The sequence below is a fragment of the Manis pentadactyla genome, chromosome 2 (assembly GCF_030020395.1).
Source record: "Manis pentadactyla isolate mManPen7 chromosome 2, mManPen7.hap1, whole genome shotgun sequence".
NCBI classification, from domain to species: Eukaryota; Metazoa; Chordata; class Mammalia; order Pholidota; family Manidae; genus Manis; species Manis pentadactyla.
In genome coordinates, this window is record NC_080020.1 from 86,861,222 (window position 1) to 86,879,302 (window position 18,081).

Here is an 18,081-nt window from a genome sequence, read left to right on the forward strand (position 1 = left end):
CCTCTCATTTATAGCTGAGAAAAGGAACTCCACACAAAGGTGACCAATCACACAGCCAGGTGCAGCAGAACTAGGATTAAAACCTGGTTTTGGGTTTATATTGTGGATTGCGTAGGAAACCCAAATCCTCCCGATAGCTTCCTTTAACTCACCTCCCAGTTACTGCCCTTAGATCCCTTAGAACCGGGTTATTAAAAGATAACAAGGTAACAGTTACAGAAATAGTAGTAGGGCCCTCTCCAAAGTTTGCCCAAAGCCAGGGAGCCCACTCTAAAAAGAACACAATCACCCTGAGTGAGAACGCCCAGGGGGTGGCAAATCCCGACGCCCGAGGAGCCCAACTCGGCAACACAAACGAAAGCACAGCGCACACGAGAACTTCCGCCACGTTTGTATTTTATTGTGGAACTGTTTTTTTCTTTTACATCAAATATCCTCAATGGAAGAGGGGATATTGCACACAAATATCATAAAAGCACTACATATTACTTTCACTGAAAACTAATTTTCTACATTAGATATGACTGGATAGGATAGAAGTGATGCAGGATTATAAGACATACCATACACAGCTGCAGACTGACACAAACACCATTCAGAACGAGAGAGGAGTGGGACGTGCTTCTCAGCCAGGCTCCAGACCACTTCTTGTCAGGGTCAGAAAGAGAAGGGCTGCGTGCCGCGCCCGGGCACCACTCTGCCTCGCGGCCCTTGTTCCCAAAGGGCAGCCCGCCTCCGTGCCTCACCTCGATGGCTCCTGTTTTGGGGAGCTCCAAACGAGTGCAGAGAAGCTATTTGTTTTTTTCCCTTCCTTTTCAGTTTTTGATGCTGCCTTTTTTATGAATAAAGTCACAGATTTCTAAAAAATAGTAAATAGTTTTAATACCAGGTGAATAACCTAATTGCTTTCAAAGAAATGCTCATCCCTAGACTGCTTTTGATGTGTTGTTCAGTTGGTTAGAATATAAAAGCTTACAATTCCTTTTGAATGGAAACAGGATCTTCTAAATCTGAAGCACAAAAAGAGTTATTAAGCTGATTCACATTATCATTACAGAGCAAGAACCTCCTGTGACAGGTGACTAGAGGGAGGCAAGAAGAGCGGCTTCGGGATCATAGAGCAGCTCCTGAGAGCTGAAATTTGGTATCGGAAAATGAAAGGTGGTAAAATTTCCATTAGCAAATGACTGAATCTTATCAAACGAATATTGAAAAGCTCCTAAACTGCGTAAGCTATTGGGAGACATTTAAAACATTCATATACACTGGGGAAACCATTCACTATGTTAAGTAAGGTTAAGAAAAAAAACATCTTTTGGAACTCCATGAGAAATGGCGTTGGGGTGCGAGGCAGGGGCTGGGGGAGTCAGTCATTGTATCCAGTCCCACCACAAGACTGAGAAAGCATGCAAGGGGGTCGGGTTTTGAGAAAGGGGGCAGAATTAGTTAAAATTCAAAATGGAGGATCATCTCTAACATTTAGTGTCTGTAGAATTTTGCTTAAGTATACTACCAAAAAGGTCATGATGACTGCTCTCTCCATGGAGTCCCATCCTTTCAACAGAGTGTCAATTCCTTCCACTCAAATATTCAATCTATACAATCAGATTAAGTCATCAGTATGAATAAAGCTCCTAGAAGTCTGTGTCAATCTTTAGCTCTCATCATAAATGTACATGGTACATTGTGATGGCTGTTACTAAACTAAGTAATGTGTGTTTATGGAACTAGCAAAATTAGGTTAGTCACACAGGTAGGAAAGGTGTCTGGAAGGACAGGAGCAACCTGTAATGCAATATTGATTCTCCTGGAATACTCAGGCTCTGTGGTCATCACTGAGGAACAATGGACGGAGAACGGTGCGGATGTGTTTCATAGGAAAAAGAGCCAGCTAACCAGTGACAGCTTCTGTGTATTTTACCAATAAATCCCACTGCATAAAAGGAAAAAGAAAAAAGAAAAAGGAGTGGGATATAAAGGCTATAATTGAAGATTGGCTAGAATTCTCCAAAATTTTGCATTTTTTTAAAAAGGAAAATGCACACGTTAAATTTCATTGGGGAAATTAGAAAATAATTCCAACTTCTATCAAAGAAAAATCAACCAGAGGTATCGATTTGGCAAAAAGGCTGGAAATCTATTTCTTTTCCCATGCATTATGTGGATCCAGCCAACTCAACTTAACAACTAACCATTAAATAATTATCTTGAGTATCTAGGTTGTCTCATAAAATAAGCTTGAAGTCTATGAGTTTACACTCTGTGAAATCCATTTTTGTCACAGTGAGTTTTCCATTGTGTGTTAATTTTTTGTACCCTTTATCAATGTGTTATTTGGAAGTACTTGAAAGAAATGGGGTAATAAATAAAAGCTGCATCTCTAGAGAAGCCTAAAAAAAATAGAATATTAATTTTTTTAAAAATTAAACATTTGAAAAATGTAATTCACAGCATTAAGTAGACTGCACAGGTCCTCAGTGAGGGACCCTGAAGAAGCACTGTTGAAACCCTCATAGTAGTTAGCAGTGCAAAACATACACTTACCAGACAAAAATAAACTAAAATGTTAATTTTGAAATAAATAACTAAGATAGAAAATAAAATGAGGTCACTGTTCACTACTCCGTAGATCTTAGAGTCTGCAGGAAACCCAGCGTGACAGGGCAGAGCACGGCTGTCACTGAGAAGTTTGCCCCATCTGAACGCTGGGTGCATTGATCTACAGCTTGAAACTTGGTGTCAGTGTCCCGTGATCTGGCTCCCAGGTTCATAGTTCAAAGATGACAATGATGGAAATGATCCCTGAACTCGACATGATGCACTGTAGGAGTTGGGAATTCATTTGCTTTCAATGCATTATTTCTTTCTTTTTTTTTCCAGAAAAGAAAATCCCAAAGCAGCTTTTTGCTAGCGTTCTTTGAACTTGGCTCTTTCATCTCATGGTTGAAGATCTTGAAAGAATTATGTAGGATACCACTGGGTGATACACCTGTGAAGAAAGGCCTGGACAAGTAGCATACCATGCCATTCTCCCCCAACTCTCAAATAATACATATTCAAGACTTTTATGTTTAGGGAATCAAGGGGTGGAAGGTATCACTATTACTGGTAGTTATGGGGGTTTTAATAAATATTCTTACTGTATTATCAGACTTCAGTCTCACCAGAACTTCAAAAAACATTATTCATTATTTTTTTGTCTTATGAAACACTTAAAAAAAAAGACTGTCACTTGAAAATTTTCTTTGCATTTTCCTGTAAATGAAAACATTTGTTAAAAAGGTCATCTATGAAAAGTTCTCACTTAGCTAAAAAAAAATTCTGTACATTTGTTCCCATAATTATGCTGAAATTAATGGAAAATTAAAAAAAAGAAGCCAATGTAAGACAAAGGAAGGTAAATACTGTACACTTGCTGAGAACCTCTTCCACCATAAGATTCACTGTTTTCCCAGTTCTGCTCAGCAAAGCCATCTCAATATTGAACTGGCAGCAGTAAAGAAGCTACAAAAGGCTCAGCTGGTTTGGCTGAGGACCACAGGTGCAGCGAGGTGGTATTCAACACGCACGACTCAGCATCAAACTGCTACACCCATCAGATCAGTTTCTAATACCCCACACGTGCACACACAGGCTCCTTTAACTGGAGTATCTAGAATCCTACACGGATGTTTTATAAACTTGCTGTCTCACATTAAAAAATAAGTGCATCAATTATCTTTGTACATTCAAGTCACTTTCTAAGGCAAATTGTCTACCATATGTACTCCCAACCGCTTTGGTATTTGCTTGTTAATTGGGATGGCCCTGGGTGTTTCCGCATGCAGGTGAATTGACTCAGTGGACTAACTGGGTGCACAAATGCTGGGAGCATGCCTTAGATCAATCTGCTTGTGTGTTGGAAGAGTCTGAGAGCTCTGAATGGGGTTCAGCCCACTTGCCCGACCAGTCTACGTGCACTATGTGATGTCAGTGTGCAGCCTTCAAATGAAGCTTCATTAAGGCATAAAAATCTCACATGACCTCATTGCAAGTTTTGTTCCTTTTGTTTTCTTTCAGCTAACATTGTTTAGAAAATTAAACCCTTTTTGATGATTCTGACACAAGTTGAAAACTTTGCCTGCGTAGACTATAGAATACAGACAGCCTGAGAAAATATAGCCTTAACAGTGGGTTATATTTTTCCTTCTTACCCCACCCTGCTCTCTCTCTCTCTCTCTCTCTGGGTATCTCACCAGCACTCTCTACCATTACATCTCCTTCTCTTGCATTCTGTCTCTTTCTCATTCCTCTCTCCCACCCCCTCTGGTTCTCTCTCTCGTTGTGTACTCGCTCTCCCTCTCTCTCTCTCTCTCTCTCTCTCTCTCTCTCTCTCTCTCTCTCTCTCTCTCTCTCTCTAAGACAAATGCCTTTACCTAACGGAAGTCAGCTGGGATTGCAGGTGCATGGTTTCCAAATTTCAGCAGAGGTGAACTGGGGTAGGTAATTTTGCAGTAACTTGAACCCTAGTATGGGAATACTGTTACTTCCCTTAGCAACAGCAAAAACTAAGAAATATTAGTGACTTGCATCACCATGACACAATATAGCGTTTGGCAGGTAAATAGTTCAGCGACTTATTTAGATCAATTGACTTTTTAGAAAAGGTGATTTCAAATTGAAGAATTTCTGGAAACAAAGTTCAAATCCTGTGGTGTGGCTGGTCTTGGTTTTTACAGTTCAATCTTGCATGCAGGGAAGGATTCATCTTGCATAACCACTGTACTGCTGCTTGCTAAGACCATGATGTTGAGGTCTTGCTGTTTCTCATGGGTCTCCTGGTACCATTCCCTCATCACTTCAGAGTCGTGAGTCGGGATCAGGGTCACCTGCACGGAGAGAAAAAATAGCTGTTTAAGGGCAGAGCCAGAAAGCAAATGAAAAAATAGGACAACAGTAAGGTATTAATTAAACCATTTGAAGACAAAAGGAAAAAAAAAGAAATTTTTCTATTTTCCTCAAGAAATGGAAAGGACCTATCAACTTACATTTTCTACAAAGCAGAATAATGCTGCAAAAAATGAAGTTTTTTGGGGGAGCTGAAGGCTGGAACCAAAAGCAACTAATGATGAGCCAATTAGTTCAAATCTTTAGTGTTAAGAAGTGCTTCCGTTAAGGTGGAATTTCTTGTATTTCCTTTGACACACCAGGAAGTTTTGCATGAAAGATACTGCATATTTTATTAAAGGAGCTTTAGTTATTGCAGCTCAAAGCCCTGTATTTGTGTGTAACTAAGACATTTAGTCCTAAGAACAAAGATTTGTATCTTTTAAGTTGTGCATGTGGTTGGGGATGGAGGAATGGGGCTAGGTGAGTGGTTGGGTACTGGTCTGAATAGTAACTGTTCTATCTAGTATTCATTAAGCAGCCATGGGTGTTTCTCATGAGATTACATATGATTAACAATTAAATCTACTTAAAAGTATGCAAACACAGTTTACTAGGTGACTGCAGAACCACAAGTAAAACTCAGATAAGCAAAGATCTCAACCAAAATAATAAAAAGTGGTTTATGACCAGTCATGATGTTTGTGAGTTAAAGGTGTCCTGCTTTTTGATTTTCTAAATGGCCATGTTCCTAGCTTTGGTCTATTTCTGAAATACAAAGGAGTAAAGACAGCTCCTTAGCAGCTTTCACATGCAGATGGGACCAGTTTGATTCACAGGCACATATGCACAGATTAGGGGGAAGGGCAAGGACTCTTGGGCTCATTTTGCAGATCAGTGAATTATTATGCCTTAGGGTGGTAAAGTGGCTTTCCTTCCAGGCCATGGTGATGGCTGGTGCCAAGAATAATATTTTAGACTTATCTTCTGTGTGTGAAATCCACTTCATCCCCAGGATATTTCATGTGTGATGGATCCATTGGGCACCTTATGTGGACCCACAGTCACAACAATACCTCTTTAAACACGATTCTTTCCCTCTGCCTCTGGGCCCAGATGCATGCAGACACTGTCCTGGGGCTCTTACCTGCATGTTGCTGCCCCATTGGGCCTTCCCATCCAACAAGGCATCCAGGACGGCCCGGCTGGGCTCCTCAGCAGCAGGGTCATTCCCACTCACCACGTAATAGGACGACCTCACTCTCTTGAAAAATTCGACGTCAACATTCTTACTATTGCTGTGGTTGGGAATATAGCACAGGTCCAAATACACTGGGGGGCCTGGAGGCACAGCTGAGGGCTTAGCCGTCTTGGTGGTTCCTGGTCCTTTGGTAAATAAAGAGAAAGCCAGGATTACAGGGATGGAAAGAGACCCTCAGGTCCAGTAGACCCTCCCTACTCATCCATAAAAAGGTCCTCTAGGACATGCAAAGGGGAAAGGGGGAGAAGTAGGGTGGGGTGGCATGCATTCCCCTCTCTGGTACAGGGCATTTAACACTGGCAATTGAAAAAAATACAACGTGGTGGTTTACCATCTCAACAGGAGAAATGAAGAATGGGATGCTTTCCCTTTGTGGACAACCCATTAGGAAGTAAGAAAAGTTTCAAAACCTTCCCAAGAGATGGAACTAGAAAATAATGCTCCTCCTAAATGAGCTAATAATATGCATCTTAACTGGAAAAGTGATCTAAGATGCAAAAGTCAAGGAGAAACATTTGCACTTAGTAAACCAGAGTTCAGCAATGTTAGGAATCCATATTAGATCTCATCTGAGAGCAATTGTGCCCACAGCTGAATATAATGTCCTAACATTTGACCTAGTAAATGGTTCAGGGCTTAACTTGACATGATTCCCAAGGCCCTCAGCACCTCAACTTCATTCAAAAAATGGTTGAAACACTGTACCCTTTCTTGGCATTGTACTCTGAAAAGGGAGGCATCACTTCCTAGATAAGACTAGTTACCAAACTTTGGCAAGAGGAAGGTCAGAAAGACCAGGCTTTCTCTAGCCAATCAGCAGATACCCTTCTGGGGAAAGAAGCATCTGTCCCTCAAAAGCCCTCAAAACATCCACGTGTAAGCCTTCCAAAGAATTCCGACACACAACAGAAGTTTGTGAGTCACAGCTCTTCTGATAATTGAAAATGTCTGCTCTTCTCCTTGCACATTAAACCACTCCACACCAAATCAATGTTGCTCATAGAAACACAAACCGAGGGAGCTGTCGGAAGTTGACCCAGGTTTGTTTTAAAAATCAGTACTGCAATTGTGTCTTTTTAGAAATCTAATGGAAAAGCATCTTCAAAGTAAATTCAAATTAACTCACCTTTATTACTTTGCCTTAAAATTACTTCTTTAAATGACAAAAAAGGTTTTAAAAAATCAATTGCGTGGGCTAGAGTGTGTATGTTTGGCAAGTTTGGAAGAAAATTTCAGGGGGTTTGTATCTGAATGGATTTAATGTTTTCTCCTAAGTGCTTTCAGACCAAGAGGTTTAATTACCTGCTGATTTCCCATTAATTCTCAAAAAGAACAAATTCAGTTTGTGTTTTACAAGCATGTAAAAAGAGAAAGTCTGAGGAGAACTGAGTCTTGAAATTGATCCTCCATGTTGCTCAAAGTAAAACTCGGAAGCTATAAGTAATACTTCCTAAATTATACTGAATTTTAATTATAAAAATATAGGAATGCTGAATTTTTAATTATAAAAATAATGAAAGTACTTCATTTTAGAGTCCCCAGGTTCATCTATCGGGTTTTCCCTAATACATCAAGGAAATGTTATTTAGATTATTTTCTGCTTTATATGTTTGGGTCGATTTATATTACTTGGTGAACTGTGGTTGGAAATCTCTGAATAACCACATTAAGCAAATAAAATACATTAATGCAAATCCCTTGGATTGGTTTGAAACAACAAAAAGAGGCTGGACTGTCAAAGACCTGTTCTATCAAAAACCCAGGTCATTGCTGAGAACCTGATAAATCTGGGATTTGGGATCAAACCAGGAATGATCAGAAGTCAGGAATATCTGCTCCTGACAAGTGGAATTTCATTCTGAAATAGAATTGAGTCTCTGTTAATGAGACCGTGGGGATAAGAAGAGCCGTCATTGTTTCTTCCTGTCAATGTGTGCTGGGTACCCACTGGTTAAGGGAAATCACAGTACTTGTTGGCTGATGAGAAAACACAACATTGCCTTTACTAGGGATGTTGCTCTAGCCTCACCATTCTTTTTAATTAAAAATGTGATAACTTTTTATTTTAAAATGTTATGACTTTATTTTTAAAATATTTTTATAAAAAAACAGAACCTAAATCTTAGGCCTACAGTGATCATTCCAGGCTTGGCTTGGAACTGGGTTCTCTGTAGGCCTTTGGGAACTCCTGGCCTGTGTCACCTCAGCTTGATTCTGGGGCCAGGATGGCTGAAGCCAATGCCAACGGAATCTTCCGGAGAAGCCTGAAACACACATCCTTGGTTCTCAAGATACAGAACAAGGCTGTGGTCGCTGTGTTACAGAAGAGCAAACCCAAGAGTCGCCATCCAGTGAATCAGAGCCTCTCTGGGCCATATGCTGAGCTACCCCCAGGCCTATGGGCCACATTGGCTGAGATCTATACCTTCTGGCAGAATGGAACAGTAAAGGGAAGGGACAGCATCAAGCTGTGCTCTCTCACCTTCCCAGTCCAAAGTCAAATGGAAACTCAAAGGCTCCAGTGCAAAGTGGAACAGTTGAGGCCTGAGTCAGAATGCTGGCACCTTCCACCTACCTGCAGTTGCTGTCTTTACCGACTTGGATGTGGAGGCATTGGCAGCATTCTTGGTCTCCTTGTCTTTCTCTTCTCCACGTGTGGCTTTGACCTCAGGAGTGGTGGTGGTCTTTGTTGCTTTTTCCACTGATTCCTTCTTCTTAGGAGAAGCTACCCTGGACACCTTATCTGAGGATTCTTTCAAGCCTGCTGGTTTTGGTGAAGCCACAGAGGGCTTAGACTTCCCGTCACCCTTTTTGACAGGTGAGGATGACTTGGTCTTTGCACCTGGCTTTTTGGTTTTGGTCTTCTCTTTCAGGTCTTTCTTCAGAGCTTTGCCCAGGCTCTGCTCAATGGCCAAGGCCTCTGGATCCATCATGGACACATCAGGGTGTCGTGGAGAAGGGCTGCGGTCCTGCATGGGGGCCGGAGGGGGATCCATGTGTTTGTAGGTGACGGTTTTGTCTGTGGGGATGGTTTCTGATTCATCTTCTGAGTCGATATTTGCATCAGCTGTGATGGAGGGGCACTCTTCAGTCTCCGGGGGCACATCGGAGTCAGTCTGGGATGGGGCTGACTCGCTGACAGATGTTGGAGGGGTTTCATCACATTGTCGCCCCTGTGGCTTTCCTCCTGGAGGCGGTGGGGCTCCCCCTGATTGGGTGAGGGGCTTCTCAGATTCTTCAGTTGGCTCTTCACTGGCAAACCACTCAAGAGGATTGGGATTAATGAAAGAGGGGGAAAGCTCTGTCTTGGGATGCTTGTATTCACAGGAGGACACGAGGCATAAGTCAACGTCCTGGCGGGCCTCTGGGGGAGACCTCTTTTCTGCAGAGTAGCACTGGTCTGAGGTCTCATAGGAACATGGTGTTGCCTGTGGGGCTCCAGTGATGTTCTGTGCTGTCTCATAACAGTATGTGGAAGCATCCGGGGTGCGGAGAGTTGCTGCAGGTGTCTCATAAGAGTAACTTGCAGACTCGGGGAAACTGGCTGTTTTCTCAGGGGTCTCAAAAGAGTAGCTGGTATGTGTGGCCTCAAGTGTGTGGCTACCATCTCCAGAGTCATCATAGCCATTGCTGATGTCATCCAGGAACCTTCTAGACCTCTCAGTCTTTTCATAGCTGTAACCACTCACTTCAGGGGTCCTTATGGTCTTCTCACTTATCTCATATGAGTAATCGCCCTCTTCGGGGGTCCGTGTGGTCTTCTCAGTAATTTCATAGGCATAGCCAACGTCTTCAGGAATCTTGGTGGTTTTCTCAATGGTCTCATATGAGTAGCCACTGTCACATGGGGATTTTGTGGTTCTCTCCATTTTCTCATAGTAAAAGCCACTCACATCTGGGGTCCGGGCAGTTTTCTCATAAGACTCATACTCATAACCTTCTTCGTCTGGGGACCTAGTTGTTTTTTCAGGCTTTCGATAGGCATAGCTGAAGTCACCAGGTGTCTTACCCCCACTGTCCTCCACACCAGATGTGGCCAAATCTCTACTCAAGGCTAGATGGTGTTGCATTGTATCAAATAACATCGAGGCACGGAAGCCATAAGGCTCTGCAGATGCTGCATCCATTGGTGGAGAAGAGGAAGTGTGGCAAGCTGCTATGTTCTCTTTGACTGCAGAGGTAGAATCTGAAAAACTAGGTGAATATAAAGGAGAGGACTCCCTTGGAGTAAGTGGAGAGATATCAGATTTTGGTGAGAGCTTTTCTCCTTCCAGACTTTGCACTTTTTCGGAGGTGAGTGAGGCATATAAAGATATATCTCTGGGAGGAATGACATCAGATAGAGTATCTTCTTGGAGAGGAGAAGCTATCTGAGAAGGAGTATGTGCAGAAGAGGTGGATGGGGAGGCCTCGACCTGAGACACTGAGATGAGCTCAGAAAGATCATTATCTTGGGTATAGGATGTCTCCTCCATTGGTGGCATCTTATGTGATAAACTAGAGTCCTGCATGTCAGAAGGACTGTAGTCTACCTCAGTTGGCCCATTTTCAGTGATATGAAGCATACTTGCACCCACTGTAGGGTGATCTGGAGACTGTCGACTGAAGTCCATAGCAAGAGAGTGCTCAGGGGACTCTTGGCCAAATTCAATAGACATCGAGGATTGTTCAGATCTGTGGTCTTGAACTGGTGTTCTGGATTTGGCTGTTTTAGGGGAGAAATCTGGTGGAGATATTGACATTGGTCTTGGGCATTCTTCTTTAGATGGAGACATTTCTGTTTCCTGGAAAGTGGTAGGTGTTTGCACGACAGACACTGAAAGTGAGTCGTCCACCTCTGTGGAATGAGGGGAGCCAACCTCAGCATGCAGAGAAGGGGATACATCATCTGTTGTTGGCTCTGGAAATGAGCTGGTAGCCACAGAAGCTGTGGAGACTGAGGCCACACCCTCCATATGAGAGTATGTATCTTCCGCCACACCCTCATCTACAGGTGTTGCTGACTTGTCTGAGACAGTGCCTTCAGAAATGGACATCTTAGTGTCTTCTTTAAAAGATCCAAACTGACTGATGTCTATTTGTGTAGGAGAAAGATCTCCTCCTAACTTCCTTTCATATAAAGCCAGCCCTGGTTGAGAACTCATGGCTTCAACATCGTCAGTTTTCTTTTCTTGACCAAAGTCTTCCTTTATTGGTATAAAGTCTGTGCTTTTCCCTTCCTCTTTGTCTTGGAAAGGACCAGTAGAAATCATGTCAGAAACTGGACTTGTTTGGTCTGGAAAGCCTTCTTTTCCATTCTTTCCTTCAAAGGGGCTTTCAGCACACCTACCAAGAGCCTTGTCATCAGCACCTAGAAAACCTTCATATGCAGACTCTGATCCAATTAGGGGAGGGCTCCGTAAAGGAGACAGAACTTTTTCAATAGGAGACTCTGAGTCAGGCACAGGCTCATCCATGGGGCTTATGGAAACCCTTTCATTCTCATCTTTGGCATCACTGAATTCAAAACTCACGGGAACTGCTGGTGGTTTTTCGATGACTTCTGTAGGGAGGTGACTAGATTTCTCGTCAGTGGGAGACTGGTAGTAAGGTGTGTGGCCAGCACTGCCAGTGACAGACTGAGATGGAGACACGACTTCCAGCGTCTTATCCTCAGGACTAGCACAATGCTCTTCAACTGCTTCTTGGGTCACCTCAGGAGACACTGGGACTGCCTCTGCCTCTGCTGAGACTTTAATCTCATTGGGTGTCAGAGAAAAGTTTACACTACGTTCACCCAGGGGGGTCTTTTCTATGGGTGATGGTGGAGATGGACTCAGGGATGGGCTCTTGGACGGACTAAGTTTCTCATCTGAAACTGCTGAGATGGTGTCTTTAATTGCCAATGTGGCGCTGGCTTTCACGTCTTTCTCTTCAGAGCAGTAGGCATCCCGTAGAGCAGATTTGCTAAATTTGTCTTCTTCCATGGATGAGGGGGGTGAGATAGTGGAGGCTGACGCATTGTAGTCTTTCCCATCAGTGGCATCTGTTTTTGACCCTTCAGATAACCCATTAAGTGATGTAACTGCAAGTTTGGAGTATTCCTGAGAATACAGTGAGGACTCGTATTTGGTGATGTTTACAAATTCTTGAGATGGGGACTCCGTCTCCTCATTGTTGATCTCATCACTCATCACGTCTCGAGGTGTAGACATCTCATCCATCGGGGTGGGCTCACTGGAGATCTCAATGGTAGACTGAGTGTAGCCAGAGGTGGCAGTGAATTCTTCAGGCTGGTCTTCTCGATTCTCCTCATCAGAAGCGGTGGCCTCACTTTCCGAGCCTCCGGGTAAAGTCTCATCATGGATTGAAGAAGCAGGCTCTCGGGCAGGAGCCTGGGCTCCCGGTTGCTTGGCTGACGTGGAAAGGAATCCGTACTGATCCTCGGCACCACCGGCCCCCGCAGCCTTGTCAACCACGGCCATCACATAGTCTTCAGCTTCAGCTCTTTCGGGCTCATATTCTTCCTCTCTGGCATCCTCAGCTTTGTCCTCCTCATCACCCTCCTCTTCAGATTCCTCGGATTCCCCTTTCCCCACGGCCTCGTCCCTGTCTTCCTCGGCCCGGTCGTCACCGCTGGCCACAGACTCCCTCTTTGCCTGGATGTGCACGTCTGCCTCGGCCCTCGCACTCTCCTCTTCCACGAGGCTGTGCTTGGAGGCGCTCAGACACGCGTTTTCTTCACCGTCCTCTTCCGGCTCCTCGGCCTCCTCGGTTTCGGCCTTCTCTTCGTAGTCTCCGGTCTCCGAAGATTCTTCAAAACCTGCTCCTTCATCTTCAAATTTCTCGATGTCGTCCGCTCCCTGCCGCCCCGCCGGCTCCAGCTCCTCGGGGGTCTGCTCGCACTCCCCCTCCCCTTCGGTGGTGGTGATCCCCTCGTCCGGGGACTCGGCCGGGCCTTGGATGACTTCTGTCTCTTTCTGGATGACATAGGCTTCGACCGGCTCCGTGCCCTTTAGCTTCTCTTCGTCTTCGATCAGCTCCAGCTGAGGCTTGATATCTTTTGCTACATCGACCTCTTCAGCCTTTAACTCTTCGAAGTCCTTGGTCAGGTCCTCAGGCGAGGACATGAGGGACCTCTCAGCTTCGAGTTCTTTGGCGGGGCCAGCGGTCGCTATTGCGGCGGCTGCTGTCACGGCCGCCGCGGTGGCCACAGTGCCCACGGCTGCAGCTGCAGCTTCAGGGGTCTTGCCTTCCTTCTTAACAACTTTGATTTTCCCCTTCTCCTTCGGCTTCCCTGCAGCAATAGCATCTTTCTTGGCAGACTCTTCCTTTTTGGGTACTTTTGGTTTTAGTGCAGCTGGTTTTTTTGCTTCAGATAGAGAAGTAGATAATTTCTTGGTGTCTTTAGGAAGTTTCTTAATTTCTTTTTTGGGTTCCTTTTCCTCCTTTTTAATTTCCTTCTTTTCTTCCTTCTTAACTTCCTTCTTGGCTTCCTTCAGTGGGGTTTCTTTCTTAACCTCTTTCTTGATTTCTTTTTTGACTTCCTTTTTCACCTCTTCCTTTTTTGGTTTTTCCTCCTTCTTGACAGGTGTTTTCTCTTCCTTTTTAGCCACTTCTTTCTTTGGCTTTTCCTTCTCGTCTTTCTTTTCTTCAGATTTCGCCTTTGTTTCCTTTTTCACTACCTTCTCCTTGGTGACTTTGGGTTTGACATCGGTGGCTTGCTTCTCAGCCACCTCTGCTTTCACCAGAGGCAGCTCTTCTTTGCTGGGCACCTCTTTTTCTGTCACTGGAGGTTTGGTCTCTGTTTTCACTGGCTTGTCTTTTTTCACTGTGACCTTTTCTTTGCTTTCAACTTTTGGTGGCTTTTCCACATGATTAGCTTTTGTGACATCAGGGGTTTCTTCTTTAGACTCCTTTCGAACAGATTTGCTAGGAAGTGGTTTTGTGGCTGGCTTCAGACTCTCTCTACTATCAGCCCTCTGTTTCAGCTTTACTTGTTTCACAGCAGGAGTGGCCACCTGGCCAGTTAGATCCTTCTGGGTGGCCAGGGGCTGTTTCAGGAAGTCTAAGTGTTTGAGCTTTTCCAGTCCTTCCAAGATATTGTATTGGGTGCTGTTGCCAGGAAACAGGACTCGGATGATTTTCTCTGCTGGGTTTGCTGGATGCCACACAATCAAAGATGAGACTGAAGTTAAGTAGGGAACTGGGATATCTATTTCTTGACCATTAGGTAGGATCAGTTCAGCCTTGTCCTTATTGGTGCCAGTCCACTGCTGCATAAAATACTGCATTTCCTTGCTGCTCTTAACTGGGTTAAGCACATACATCTCAAGTTTACCAACTCCCATTTTTTGGAAAAGAATGACAGGATCAATGGTATTGCCTACACTTCTGAAGAGAGGTTCTGGCTTCATAGACAATTTATTTAGGTACTGGAGAGTGAAGCAAGCTTCTTCTATGCTTCTCTTCATCTTGATGTTTGGCTCAGGGTTTTTCAGATTTTCAGGTACATTGAGAAATACAACTCCTAAGTCAGGAGAGATGAGGTTTTTCATCCAGTCACTATTTGTGGTGGAGCCCTGGGACTGTTCTTCCTCGAGCTCTGCAATTTTCCGCTGTAGCATGCTGTTTATTCCAGGCAAATTGTCATCCCCAATGTGGGTGAGCAGGATGGAGTCCACTCGGTCCAAGTGTCGGATGAGCTTCCAGAAGCAGGATTTTCTTTCTGATCCTCCGTTGATGAGCATATTGAATCCATTCACTGCAAACAATGCAGAGTCGCCCCTTCCTCCTGGAAAAATGTAACAACAGGGCTTGGAGAGCTTTAGAAATCCACCCGATGTGGGAGGCTCTAGGATATCAAAGGGAGATGGGACTTCCACTGATTCTGAGAGATACTCGGTAAACTCGGAAAGTCCTTCCATTTCCGGCAATATAGAAGCGGAGTTGAGTTTAATATTGATGAAGTCTTGGAGATTGTGTCTGTCAAGATTGGAGTTCTTCCAGTCCCCTTCCTCGGGACAGAACAGGGTTAAACTGGCTTTGTTGGCAGGATGGGTGGTACTCAGTAATTCCCCAATCTGAGGTTTGAAAAAATAAGAAGAAAGCAAGAAAGTAAGTTTAAGTCATCACTGAGCCATCACTTCCTCTATTCCTAGGTATTATAGGATTGTGGGATGCACATAGGGCTGATTTCTGGGATGCTGGTTGTGTAAATACTGAAATGTTCCCATACTGGTAGATGAGCAGCCTCTGTCCTGCCTGTACCCACCCAACTACTCCCTTCTGCCTCAACCAGCCCTCCCCTCGCCAGCACCTGTCCTGAGACCCGGCCCACCATCTGTTCTCACCCAGCAGGGAACTCCAGAGCTGTGCCCCCATTCTAAGAGCAGTAACCATCTGGATGATCAGTGCCTATACGAGGGTGGTTACAGCACCCTATATGGCACCCCTGGGTACATGCCATGCAAAAGTGCCCTTTAAAAAATACTGAAATAGCACAGAGAGTAAGGCTATGGGAGTCACTCCACCACTTCCATAAAACGTTTTCTTTTATTCCTCCAGGCTTGGCAAAAAGGCCTGACTGACACATTAAAGAAATTTCAATACACTGCACTTGTTATCCCCTTACAGAATTTGGTAGGCACTGAAGGAAAATGTTTGCTGCGGTTTTTCTTCCCCTTGGAAATAAGAACTTACAGACTGCACATTACTAAAAAATTACTGATTCTGGCAACAATTCACAATATTTAAAATTGGTGGTTCATTCAGCAAACTCTCTACAAATACAAATACTTGATTGAAGCCATGATGATTAAAGCAATGGGGTAATTATATGAGCAAGTGGCCAAAGCTGCCCCCATTTGCTCATGTTTCAGTCAAAGGTAAGACATTTTACTCTGCTACAACTCTTATCCTTCTCAGGATAAGCTGCGTGCCAGCGGCTAAAATCAAATCTGGCTCGTATGTTTTTCAACACACTATTTAGTACCAGAGGCTGGGAATGCAGAAGAGTAAATCAGGACCAAAACAGAGCTGTGGCTTAATGAAAACACTATTTTCCTTCTCAGTCCATGTCATGGCCATATGTGTCATGGTCTCGGCTTAGTAAATAGAGATGAGCAGGCCATAAATTCCAGTCTTCTTTCATTTGCAGAAAGCTCATGGATCCATTCAGAGTTTCAGATGAAAAGAGCCCTGTGTCCTTGATGGTTAATGAGGAAAGGGCAAAGCAAAGACTTCATTTGGTCCACACGTCCCTGAGCCAGCAGGTCTGAACTCTTACCTTTTAGTTTTAGAGTGATTTCTTCTATCTGTACAACTTCTTCGATACTAATATTCCAAGGCTACTAGTGAGCATATGTATAGAAGGGTAATTTATAGAATGTGAATTGTTCTACATTACGTTGCAGTAAAGTAGCCATTTTTTTGTTTTGTGAGCTTGTTCGTCCTACATTTTATGTGAAGGGCCACAAAATAGCAAAATAACAAGTCTTTGTGCTGTTTTCCTCTGACGTAACTTGAAAATCTCCTATGAAAGAGTTAAGAATCAGCTATTTTGGAAGTTAAGAAAACTAAAAAAGCAAATGGTAACCATCCTTGAGTGAGTCTTTGTTCAAACCGTGCTGACTAAAGCAAACATGAGGACCGAATGTGGTTTCTTGTCCCATAATTAGCATAGACCCTCATCACAGTCACTCTAGCACAGTTAGGATTCTCTCAATCCTAATTTCCACATGGAGCACATGCAAAGTACTCATGTTCTATAACACATTTTAGAGGAGAAATCTAAGACAACTCAAACTGTTGAATCTTTAATAGTGACATTTCAGAATTAAGTTTAGTTCACTTTATTTTTTTAAATTCCACCTTAACTGAGGGGTGTGGCAGCTAAGAGTATGATCCCATTGTGTGTAGGGGGTATTCAGTCCCTAGCTCTTTTTATGTGAAGTATGTAATCAAGTTCAAGGAGAAGGGAAACAGACTTGAGGAATAACATCCTACTTTCCATCTTTTCACATCTATCCAGAAAGTTCCTATGAAATTAAGGAAACGACCTCAAAAGAAAACAAGGTTGCTCAGAATTCTGAGGAAGTCAAGGCTATGGAAAAACAGCAAAAAGAGGCTGGTGAATGGAAATGATGACATACAAAGGAAAGCAGAAAAGAGAGCCAGCAGTGCCAGACAGGTTTCTCTTCAGAGAGGAAAAATCTGGTCCTTCTGGGATCAGATGCTGTGCATGCCTACTGCACATGCATACCGTGCATGATGAGACAGGAAGGCAGAGACGGGAGGTAGGAGGCCATCATGAAGGAGACAGATGGAACGGGGCAGGGAGGAGCAGGGCAAGGAACAACTACCGGAGCTTTGGAGCTACACAGAAGACACGAAGCCCTGGCCTTCCTCCACAGCCATCTTCTACACCTGTGTGCAACACACGTGCTAGAGAGCAAGAGCCTCAAGGGCAAAGATGGGGTCTTCGAGTGACCACTCAATCAGGGCTCACTCAATGAGTGGATGAGGGCAATGAGGAGAAGCCAAGAATGTGAGCAGTGGCAAGGAAATGTGTGAGTAGGTCTTGGACTTAGAAACAGAGGTTTCCTCTAAAAGGGCTTGGAACTCATCACTATATGAATGGCAGCTAGTATAGTCCATTATGCTCAAAGTTCCCGAACAGGAGCAAACATGTCTTCTCTGTCTCTACATCACTGTCATCCATGTCTCGCTAATACATCATCAGGCCCAAGAGATGTTTGCTGCACTGCACTGAACTTGGCCAGTTCAGTATGTGTGGTCCTTCTGAAGTGTGTGCCTCGGAAGTGACATGAGCCTGCTAGCACTTCTCAAGCACGCTGATTGCCACCCTCCCCTTGTTATTGCAAAGATGGACAAGAGATATGACTGGAAGAAATATTGCTCAGGACAGAGACAGTCTTTTTAACTACTTTTCCTAATTAAATGCAGGCATGCTG

At 43.9% G+C, this 18,081-nt stretch overlaps 2 protein-coding genes across 4 annotated transcripts in view; one reads left to right on the forward strand and one right to left on the reverse strand.

Moving 5' to 3' along the window:
• Positions 1 to 3,150, forward strand: part of MRPS27 (mitochondrial ribosomal protein S27) — a 143,488-nt gene extending 140,338 nt beyond the window's left edge. For both annotated transcript variants that reach the window (XM_057494458.1, XM_057494463.1), the window contains one exon: positions 2,881 to 3,150. In XM_057494458.1, the coding sequence (XP_057350441.1) occupies positions 2,881 to 2,921 (41 nt within the window). In that variant the 3' untranslated portion in view covers positions 2,922 to 3,150. The remainder of the gene's footprint in view (positions 1 to 2,880) is intronic.
• The window catches only part of MAP1B (microtubule associated protein 1B), a 97,151-nt gene continuing 79,449 nt past the window's right edge, over positions 380 to 18,081 (reverse strand). For both annotated transcript variants that reach the window (XM_036887917.2, XM_036887919.2), the window contains 3 exons: positions 8,703 to 15,189; positions 6,014 to 6,252; positions 380 to 4,868 (listed from right to left, as the gene is read on the reverse strand). In XM_036887917.2, coding sequence (XP_036743812.2) covers positions 4,713 to 4,868; positions 6,014 to 6,252; positions 8,703 to 15,189 — 6,882 coding nt within the window. In that variant the 3' untranslated portion in view covers positions 380 to 4,712. The remainder of the gene's footprint in view (positions 4,869 to 6,013; positions 6,253 to 8,702; positions 15,190 to 18,081) is intronic.